The 10,989-nt window shown below is 51.2% G+C and overlaps 1 protein-coding gene across 4 annotated transcripts in view; it reads left to right on the top strand.

Moving 5' to 3' along the window:
• Positions 1–1,044: 1,044 nt before the first annotated feature.
• The window catches only part of Clstn1 (calsyntenin 1), a 58,064-nt gene continuing 48,119 nt past the window's right edge, over positions 1,045–10,989 (top strand). For 2 of the 4 annotated variants that reach the window (XM_060379052.1, XM_060379051.1), the window contains exon 1: positions 1,045–1,350. In XM_060379052.1, coding sequence (XP_060235035.1) covers positions 1,260–1,350 — 91 coding nt within the window. In that variant the 5' untranslated portion in view covers positions 1,045–1,259. The remainder of the gene's footprint in view (positions 1,351–10,989) is intronic. The other 2 variants (XM_060379054.1, XM_060379053.1) reach the window with 1 other exon arrangement.

The raw sequence follows: 10,989 nt of genomic DNA, 5'->3' as shown, positions 1-10,989 counted from the left end.
TCCAATTTGGCCCTGGCTGTTCTAGAACTCACACTGTAGACCAGGCTGGCCTCGAACTCATAGAGATCCTCCTGCCTCAGCCTCCCTGAGTGCCAGGGTTAAGGCAAGCGCCACCCCTCCCCGAGGAGCTTATTGTGGGTGTTTCCCTAATGCGGCCACTCTGTCTTCAAGGGCTGACTCTCCTGCCTTTCTTAGTTGTCTCACCTGAGAAGACATTTCACTTTCCTCATCCGCAAAATAGAACCAATTAAATCTCCCAAGGCGGTGCTCACTGAAGCCCACCACGACTCTGCCGACCCTGTCCTCTAGCGAGGGGCAGTGCATGTGTCCCCAGATTACAGGAGGTAGATAAGGACACAAGGAAAAGGGACGGACCCCAGAGAACCCGCAGAGACCCTCGGAAGGCGCCCTTCTTTTGGATCTCCATCTTCCCAAAGGAAACTTAGAATCGTATCAGGGGCGCTTCAAGCCTGTAACCACAAAAAGGTCTCTGCGGTAAGTCAGGGCTCCCTGGAGACACCAGTCCTTTTTCCAAACCCCGAGGCTGGAGCTGGGGAAGAAGTGCAGCCACCGTAGGCTGTTTACCAAACAAACGGGGCGAGCTGTGTCCCCGCAGCCTTTCCGGACCCCACAAGCTCCGCTCATCACCTCCACTCGGCAGAGGTCACTGAGGTGCTTGGATGAAGTGGCCGGGTGCTGGAGCGCGGAGGCCCTAGGGTCGCAGTTCTAGGGGGTGGGACAGCAAGACCTTAGGTTCGGGCCCCAGGAGCTTTGGGGGGCTTCCACGTGCAGCGTCCAGGGGCGCGCGCGAGGCGGAGGGGCGGATGCTCGCGGGCGGCCCCGGGCAGGGGGCGCGTCCTGCCGGTCCCGCCCGGCTGCTCTGCGGCCAGCCCTCCTCGGCGCGTGCCCGCAGGCGCGCACCGCGGGCTCAGCCCGTGGGCTCGCGCACCCGCGGAGCCGGGAGCGCGCGCGCGCTCTCCCTCCCCGCCCCGCCCGCCGCCACCCCGCCCCCGGCCGGGTACCCTCGCCGGACCCGAGAGAGAGCGCCGCCGCCATCTTAGCCGCCGCCGCCTCCAGCGCAGCGCTGCCGACGAGGGGAGGGCGCGCGCGGCCCAGCAGCACGGCGGCTGCCGCTCCCGTCCCGGTGCCCGCCGCGCCGCCCCGCCGCCGGCCCCCGGCTGCCCGCGCCCCTCTCGGCGTCCAGCGCGCCTCCCTGCCGCTTCCGCGCCGGGCCGGCCGCGGCGCCCCGAGCCCGAGCGATGCTGCGCCGCCCCGCGCCCGCGCTGGCCCCGGCCGTCCGGCTGCTGCTGGCGGGGCTGCTGTGCGGCGGCGGGGTCTGGGCCGCGCGAGGTAAGCGGCGGGGCGCGGCGAGCCGGGTGCGGGCACCGGAGCCGGGTGCAGGGCTGGGCCGGGTGCGGGAGTCCTGCGGGGCGGCGGGGTTCGAGGTCGGGGCCGGGTGCGGGAACCGTGCTCGCTGCAAGGTGGGGGCCGAGCGCGGGAGCCCGGCGGGGCGGCGGGGCGGTGGGTACCGCGCTGGAGCCCTGCAGGGCCTCGGGGTTCGGATCCCGAGTGCGGGAATCGTGCCAGAGCCCAGGGTTCGGGTCCTAGCGCGCGCATCGTCCCAGGCAAGGGTCGGGTCCGAGTGTGGGAATCGTGCCAAGGCCCAGGGTTCGGGGCCAGGTTTGGATCCGAGTTAGGGAGTGGTAACCGGGCGCAAGGTGCAGGCAGAGTGCAGGAGTCGCGCAGGGCCGCAGGGTCTGGGTCCGAGAGTGGGAATTGTGCCGGGGCCCAGGGTTCAGGTCCGAGGGCGCGCGTCTTATTGGGCGAGGTTCGCGGCCGGGAGCGGAGATCGTGAGGGATGCACAGGTGCAGGACCCGGGGCGGGAACGGTGTCAGCGCACAGGGTTGGGGGCCGAGTGAGGTGGTGCTCCCGGGCCGTGGGGTTCCGGCCCGAGCGCGGGGCTGCAGGCTGAGTGCGGAGCACCGAGCCTGCCTCTGCGGGAGGTTCGGATTCGGGTGCCCGGAGCAGCGCTCCGGAGAGCCGAGGCGAGCGCTGCAGTCGCCTGGGGGAGCCAATTTCTGCCCCGGGCGGGGTGCCTGGGCCTTGACCGCCCCAGTTGCAGTCCCAGGGCGCGGAGGTGCTGGTCCGGGGAGGTGTGGGGACGCGCGGAGGGGGCAGCCCACTCTCCAGCAGCGCACGCAGCCTGGGGGGGGGGGGCGACCCTGGCGGGATGCAGTGGACGTGTGTTGGGTGCTCAGAGGAGCCTCAGCCTGGGGGTGCACACACACGGAATTTGATGTGTGCTTACATAAGATCCACTCCTCCGCATCCCTTTCCCAAGATCCCGGTTCTCTGCTGCAGCCAGGTGGACACCACGACTTCGCCCCTTTCCGCCTCCTCTCCGAGTCCTTTAAACGTGGTCTCCGAAGTAGCAGAGGCGACAACTCCGTTTCCTCCCCACCTTTTTACCCGAAGACGAAATTGAGGCGTTTGTGGTCACTTCTCACCCACCGGCGCTTGAGCAAAGTGTTCACCCGCAGCCTTCCTTACTCACGGTCATGTGCAAGGCTTGTGTGACCACCACAGAGACTGGAAGCCCCGCTAATTCCTTAGGATTGTAGGTGGCAGATGATATTTCTTCCTAAAAGATAGTTTTAGATTCTCATCCACGTCAACTAGACATTTTAAGCTGCCTTCTGATATTGGCTGAGCTTGCCACCAAAAACCGCTTACGCATTGCAGATAAAGGCTTCTGAATGGAGCTTGAAAATCATAAACATTTTCCCTGGGCTTAAAGAATTCTAGGGACATAGTCTGTAGAGTGCTTGCATCTATTTTCTTCGAGGGTGTATTTTGGAAATCAGAAGAACTTCGTGGGAGGAGGATTGATAGCAGTCTGCATGAGATGGTCACATTATAACTTTTCAAGCTTTACAAAAAGATGGCTTTTTCTCCTTGGCCTCTCATAGGAAAGTTGCGTTCGCAAATTAAAGGGCAGAAGAGGCCAAGGCATCCTTTGTTCCGGCGTGCCACACAGAGGGTGATAAACTGTGAAACTTCTTTTATTTCATCTAGAACATTCTGTCCATTCTTGTCAAATTCAGCCTCTCTGCCACTAAGTGTCTAGTTACCCTGCATTTGAATTTTTTTTTTTTTTTAAGTTTCATCAAGTTTGAAATGAGGTTTGAAGCCTGATATATCCAAGAGGGGAAAACATCAGTGTTGCTTCTCAGGAAAAAACTCATATATACATTTAAAAAAAAAAAGTGCTTGGGGTGCGTATTCGGGTACTATTTAGTCGGTAATAACATTGCTTGCTTGAGTCCATGCTTTTAAGTTTGTTCATCATTTAATTACTTTGCTTGAACCATGGTGTGAGTCTCACCTGATTGCCCTCATTATGGCAGACTGGCAGAGGGGAGAGGGAAATTTCCAAGGCTGAGTTTTTGAGTCATTTGTGATCTGGTTTTCTCTAAGCCTTTTCCTGGTGCAGTAACGGTTCATTGGAGTTCTAGTTTTCAAAGTAAAAATGTTTGAACAGTTTTTCTTTTGCATTTGTTGTTTCTTTTTTCTTTTTTCCTCCCAGCTTGGGAGTTCATGAATATTCCATGACATGCTAATAAAACAATTTCAGTTTGAAATGTTACAAATGAGTTTTATATGTAAATATGCGATTTGTGGAGACACAATTTGTGTGGGCTCATTATTTCAATTAACATCTGAGTCCTCCCTGCAGTGGTGGTGCTGGGGACCAGCCCAGGGCCTTGCCTAGGCTGAGCTAGTGCTCTGCCTACTGAGCGCACACTTCCCCCTCAGTATTCCAGTTTGTCCATACTCCATAATTAATTATTAATGGAATGAAGGTCACATGAAGACTTAGAGTGAGGATGATGGCTATCATACTATAAAGTTGCATTGGACTATTAATTAGTTGTCTTTGGAAACTTTTTACCTTTTTTTTTTTTTCCATGTTTGAGATAGTCTCACTCTGTAGCCTGGAGCTTGCTGTGTAAACCAGGCTGGCCTTGAACTTGTGATTCCCCAGGCTCTTCCCCCCTACTGAGGTTACATGCATGTACCTCCTGTCTGGCTAATTAGTTCTTTGTTGTTTGTTTTTTAAGAGTATTATAGGATTTTACTTTAATTAAAAAAATTAAGTCAAAATACTGGAAGTCTCCTCTGCACGCTGTGGTTGGTCGTGTTTGCAGCAGCTTATCCTCTAGCCAAAGAGATGGGGAAGTGCGGTCCGGAAAGAGACTGAAGTAGAGGAGATGGAAAGCTACATGAATGCTCACAGTCACTGTTATTTTTTTCTTTTTCTTTCTTGCTTTTCGAGACAGGGTTTCTCGTTCTGGCTGTCCTGGAACTTGCCTGCCTGTCTCCCGAGTGCTGGGATTACAGGCATTCACCTCAGCCCTTTTTTTAAAAAAAGCTGTGAGCTGCTAGGTGGGTGCTGGAAATTGAACCTGCATCCTCTGGAAGAGCAGCCAGTGCTCTTAACAACTGAGCCATCTCTCCAGCCCATAATATAAATTATATATATAAATATATTTACATGTAAATATGAGTTGTCGACAAGAACAACTCATGTTTTAGACGTGAAGACTATGGCCTGAAATGGCACTTTTGGAAATATATATATGTGTATATATAGTTCAGAAAATCTATAATTGTAACACGTTTCAGAAGTGGGGTAAGTTTAATGAAGGAAATCTGAATGTTTAAAATGATAAACCTGGATATAAGTGAAAACTTTACAACCCTGAAGAAGTTTGGCGGCTCAGTACTGTGTGCGCACCTGTGATTCCAGCAGTTGGAAGGTAGGCAGGAATCGGGCCTGAGATCATTCCTGGCAGCACAGAAAGTTACAGTCTTGCTTGGGCCACACGAGACCAAGTTGCAAGCAAACAGATTACATTATCTTCATAATTGTAAGACAGGAAAATGTGATTTTGTTTTTCATAGATTTTCGTTCAAAAGAAACAGGACTGGTGAGATGGCTCAGTGGGTAAGCCACTTCTTGTTAAGGCTGCTGGCTGAGCCAGGTGTGGTGACACACGCCTGTGATCCCAGCACTTGGGGAGGCAGGGGCAGGTGGAGATCTGTGAGTAGCTGGCCTGGTCTACAGAGCAAGTCCCAGGAAGCCAAGGCTACACAGAGATTGATTGTAGTAAGTTGTATCTTTGACCCACGTGGTAGAAGGAGAGAGCCAACTCCCACTGGTGATTCTCTGTCTTCATACGTGTGCCATGACACATGAACGATTCCACACCAAAATAAAGAAAGAGAATAAGAAAAAAATGTTTAACTAGAACCCGGGGCTGGAAAAATTGCTCAGTGGTTAAGAGTGTTTGCTACTCTTGCAGAGGACCTATGTCACAGACACACACACACACACACACACACACACACACTCACACTCACAGTGGCCTATAGCCATCAATAATTCCAGCCCCAGTGCATCTGGTGCCCCCTTCTGGTCTCCAAGGGCACTGCACACATGTAATGCACAGACCCCACATGCAGGCCAAACACATAAAAAATTAAAGATAAATAAATCTTTTCTCAAAAAATGGAAATAAACCAGGCCCGATGACTTGCACCTGTAATCATAGCACAGGGGAGGGTGAAGCAGGAGGATTGCCACAAGTGTGAAGCCAGCTTGGGCCATGTAGTGAGTTCCAGGCCAGCAGCCTGTTCTTCACGCTGTCTGGTTGAGGCTTCAGAACACTCTAGCTTGCTTTTTCTGTGGTCTTGATCTGGAAGGAGCAGAACTTCTTAAAAGAAACTCATCTTTGCAAGTGGAAATCTAAAATGTCGATTTAAATACAACTTACAGAGAGCGAGAAGGAGGTGGGCTGCATACCCACCCTTTCATTGTTTGGAAACACAAACAGCACACAGGCAGAGGCTGTGAAAGGCCACGGTGGGAGCCTCCTGCAGCCCCACCTTGGGAGTGGGGGGTGTGTGTGTGTGTGTGCCGTGCTCACGGGTTGAGTTCAGGGCCACGGGGCTGGTCTGCCCTTTGTTCAGTGTTTCAGGTCTGGTTTTGTGCATTTTATCATTTAGCTTTAGGATGATATTATTAGATTAGACATTTTCACAGGATCCCTTGCTGAGTGCTTTTTTTTTTTTAAAGGTTCTCAGCAAAGATTCAGTGACTTCAAAGTAACTGAATATAGATACATACTTAAAAACCTGTAAAACACATCTGAAGGTCAAGTTCCTTCCACGCCAAACCTCAGCAGGAAGTGCGGGTTGGGCAGCAGTCTGTTTTCCTTTGTACCTTCTTTTGGTCGGAGGTGGACACTGTCTCAGTCAGTCTGATTCTGCTGTCCCGAGAGCTCCTGTTGGATCTGTTCTCACTTTTTCTATGTAACTTGTTCCTTTCCCTTCTTTTTCCGTAGGGTCTGGGAACTGAACTCAGAGCCTCACACATGCCGTGGGTAAACAACCCCTGAGCTCATTGTTGAGGTCAAAAGAAGGCCAGCATTTCCCATATCCATTTAACAAGTTAATTAACTGATAACTGTGCTGAAGCTGGAACCCAGGGCCTTGTGCATAGCAGGCAAGTGCCCTGCCTCCGAGCTGCATCCCAACACTCGCTTTAAGACAGTGCTGTAGAGATAGGATTCATGTGCCATAACATGTGTGTATGTCTCAAAGGTTGGTGTCAGGGTTTCTCTGTGTAGCCCTGGCTGTCCTCAAGCTGGCTTGTGCCTTTAAAGCCCCTCTCCAGTCTAGGTGTCTTTCTCTTGTTCCCTTTAGCTTATATTTTGACCCAGGGTCTGTCATTGGTTCAGAGTTCACCATGGCTGCACTGGCTAGCCAGTGAATCCAAATGTTGCCTCTCCTCTCGGCCCAAGGGTAGGGTTAGATTCTCGTGACCACGCCCAGCTTTTCCATGGTGAGGGTGGTCAGAACTAAGGACCTGTGTTAGGGCAGCAGGCACACCATGACAGGCTGAGCCGCCACCCCCGCCTTGGGAGGCAGTCTCAGATAGCTGATCCAGCTTGCTGAGCTGTCAAGATTAACCCTGGGTTCCTGCTCCTCCTGTCACCTTCCAGCCCCAGAGCTGGGAGTCTAGGCAGGTGCTGCCTCACAGAGTTTATAGTGTGCTGACACAGAGCCCGAAATTAACCATTTGGTGATTGACACTCATAAATTCACAACTGTGCTACCACCATCGCCAAAACTGAATTCTAGTCCATCCCAAACTGCACATTGGCGGTCACGCCCCAAGCCTTTGACCACCACTGGCTTTCTGTCTGGATTTGTGTGCTCTGGGCAGTGCACACCAGTTTTCTTGATGCTGGCCAAGCTTCTTTCACTTAGGGTAGTTCCAAGGTTTATCAGTGTGTAGTGTGTGTCAGAACTTCATTCCATTTTTGCCAGATGATATTCCGTTGTGCTACATTTTATTTACTCATCAGATGGTAGGCATTTGGGTTATGTCCACTTAGTGCCTTTTTTACACTGTGAACATTTAAGCACAAGATTTTGAGGATGTGTCTTAAGATCTCTTGAGTATATACTTAGTGGGATTAGTGGCTGTCACGGTAATCCTTCTTTCCTTTTCCCTCCTCTTCCATCCTTATTCCTTCCTTCCTCCTCCTCTTCCTCCTCCTTCCTCTTCTTCCTTCCTCCTCCTTCTTGTCTCAGGTAGCCCAGGCTGACTGGCCTGAGGGCCTTGAGTAACTGAGGCTGTCATTGATTCTCTGGTCCTATTGCCAGGTGGTGAGATTGCAGGGCTGAGCTGCCACTCCTGGCTACGTCTGCTTTCCCCTCAGACGGTTACCTAGAGGCCCCGCCACAGTCCTGTGACCCCCACAAGCGCTCAAGGGGGCGTTTTTCTGCTCAGACACCACATTCGCAGTTGTTCAGTCTGAAGTTGGAGGTTTTTTTCCCTACCTAACCAGTTCCTTCCTTCATGCCCACATCCCTCCTCCTCCCTCCAACAGACAGGCCTGTGCACACCCACCGGGCTCTGGGGCTGCGACACAAAGCTGCTTTCTTTCTCCTGCTCTGCTTTCCTTTGCACTGAATCTTATCGCCCTTTCCGATCTTGGCATCATGGAAGCCTGAGGCCCTCTTTGTCACCTTTCGCTTTGAGAGGCCCACGGCATTTTGTGGCCAAGTATCACTCAGGTTCTGATGCTTGGCCATCTGTGATGGAGCCAGCTCACGTGAGGGAGCTTGCAGAATGTGGTGTCTAAGGCTTCTGAGCAGAGCTGAGCTTCATGAAGCGGCCGGAAACGCCAGGTGAATTCCTAGGCCACAGCCAGCCTAGAAAATGACAGTTGCTCATTTGTTATATTCTTGTTATGCTAATCAAAAACAAGGGTTTAAAAAGTAAATTTGGTCTGACCCTTTGATTTTATTTAATTAACATTCCTTATTTGCCCAATCTGTAATCCTAGTACAAAACATTTAGAGATAAATGTTTTTAGATTCAAATGCATTTTAAAAATGAGTAAAAATAACTGTCATTTTTTTTAATACCTCCTTAAAATGAGAGGAACAAAGATATTTGTCCTAAGCCCTTCCAATACTTAAAAAATTTTGAGACAGGGTCTCACGTATCCTAGACTAGCCTTTGGGTTCATAAAAGCTGAGAATGACCCTTGAACTTCTGATCTTTCTGCCTCTATCCCCATGTGCTGGGACCACAGGCATGTGCACCCAGTTTATGGGTGTTGGGGAACCCACACATTCACACTCGCTCTCACACTCAAGAGTGTGGTTTTGTGCATTCTAGGCAATACTCTATGGGCAAAGCTATGAGAGAGAGAGTCACAGATTCAGATTGTATATCTTAGACTGGATTAAAATTCACTATATTGGGGTTAAAGCAGCGGTTACGAGCACTGACTGCCCTTCCAGAGGTCCTGAGTTCAATTCCCAGCAACCACATGGCGGCTCACAAATGCCTGGAATGGAATCTGATGCCCTCTTCTGGTGTGTGTGTGTGAAGACAGAGCACTCATAAAGAAAGAAGTCACTGTCACCTAGCCTGGCTGTTAACTTTCAGCAATCCTCCTGCCTCACCCTTCCTGCCTCCTGCCTCATGGGGAGACTCTGGTCTTTTATTTCCTAATAGCCTCAGGAGGAAGGCTGCCTTTTCTTTGTGTGTGCACACCTAGCCAGGGACACGTTATTTTAAGAGACGTGAGTGAGAGCAAGTGGCGTGATTTGGGGGATTAAAACCCCTGTCAGACAGATTGTGTTTACCTTTAAAATGCTCTGACACATTCCTGCCAGTTTCATGTTGCATGTGGGATTAGCACCTAGGATGACAGTAATTAAAATTCATGGTTAATCCCTCATCTTTTTTTTTTTCCCTGCCATGCATATCAGACGTTTATCAAAGAGTAAGAACAGTGAGCACTGACTTGACTAATTTTTTCCTGGCTTCCCTCCTCTGAGTAGAAATCATAGAAGAACAGTTGGATGGATTGGCAGGAAGGCTGGAGCCAGCTTTGTGCCTGAGCCCTCAGTTACATGGCTGCATGAATGGTGGGGTGTCTTGGAAATCCTCAGGGTGGATTTTAGCCCCGAGTTCGGGAGGGCTGATTTTGCTTCTGAGACTTTGTAAATATCTGCCGGTGTGTGTGTGTGTGTGTGTGTGTGTTTCCCCAGCATTTCACTTGGCAAGGGTTTAAAAGGACCCTGCCCAGGTGTCTAAGCAGGTGTGCTTGCTTAGCAGAGGAGCAGCTGGGAAGCGTCTTCCATACTTCAGTCTCAAATAGAAAGTAAATATCTCGGGGCTGGAGAGATCCGGCAGTGAAGACGTCTTCCTGCTCTTGCAGACGACCGGAGTTCAGTTCTCAGCGTTCTTACCGGCAGCCCACAGCTTCAGGGGATCTGATGCTCTTCTGACCTCAGGCCCTGGCACACCTGTGGCATGCCCAGACACAGAGATGAAATAAATGCTGTGGCTTGGAGTGTGGCTCAGCACTAGAGCATGTGCTGTGTATGTGTCAGCGTGAGCCCCGGTACAGTTCAGTGGCCAGAGCGCTGGCTCAGGGCTAGGGGCGCTCACTGCAGACTCATTCCCAGCAGCCCCCTGGCAGCTCACCACCACACGTAACCCCAGTTCTGGGGTATCCAGTGCCCTCCTCCGTCGAGTCTGAGGGTTCTCCACCTGTGTGCTGTGGTGGAGAACCCATGTTCTGGTACACCTGCGCAAGTAAATAATAAAAAAATGGAAATTCTTTTTCTGTAGGAGTTGGGTGTATTTAGACATTTTTTAAAAATAATTTATGGGCATCAGTGTGAAGGTGTCAAATCCCTTAGAACTGGAGTTACAGACAGTTGTGAGCTGCCCTGTGAGTGCTGGGAATTGATCCCGGGTCCTTCGGAAGAGCAACCAGTGCTCTTAACCACTGAGCCATCTCTCCAGCCCTTTGGGATGAGTTTTCTCCCCTCTTCTTCCTTTTCTCTCTTTTTTCCCCTCTTCTCCCTCCTTCACTCTTTTGCTCTTCTAGTCTTTTCTCCCCCCTTCTGTTCTCTCCCTTTTTGGGGATTAAGCTTGGCTTTGTGTGTAGGCAAGTACGATGCCACTGGGCTATCCCCAGCCCAGGAGGGTGTTTTAGAGCTTACCCATTGCCACTGATACATAGTTGCTTATTTAATTGGTTGAGTTTATTGACCCTTAAAAACAACAACAACAAAAACTATCCTGACTATTCTTAAAAATATTAAACTTTTTACCAAAATGGGACTGCAGATATGGCTCAGTGGTAAAGAGCACCCACTGCTCTTGCAGAGGACTCAGGTTCGATTCCCAGGACCCACAGCCATCTGTAACTCTGGGTCCACGGGTTCTGATGCCATCCTCCGTTCTCATCAGGCGCAGGCTCACAGGTGCATGATACACGGCAGGTGAAACACCCACACACACAATTTAAAAGTGGGATGCCTATGGGGAGTGGGCTGAGCAGCTAGTCTTTGCTGCTTTTCTCGTTTTGTAGGTAGTGTGTCTTCAG

Source organism: Meriones unguiculatus, chromosome 3, assembly GCF_030254825.1.
Source record: "Meriones unguiculatus strain TT.TT164.6M chromosome 3, Bangor_MerUng_6.1, whole genome shotgun sequence".
Classification (NCBI taxonomy): domain Eukaryota; kingdom Metazoa; phylum Chordata; class Mammalia; order Rodentia; family Muridae; genus Meriones; species Meriones unguiculatus.
Note: the sequence above shows the minus strand (reverse complement) of the source record. Positions and strands in the feature narration are given on the sequence as shown.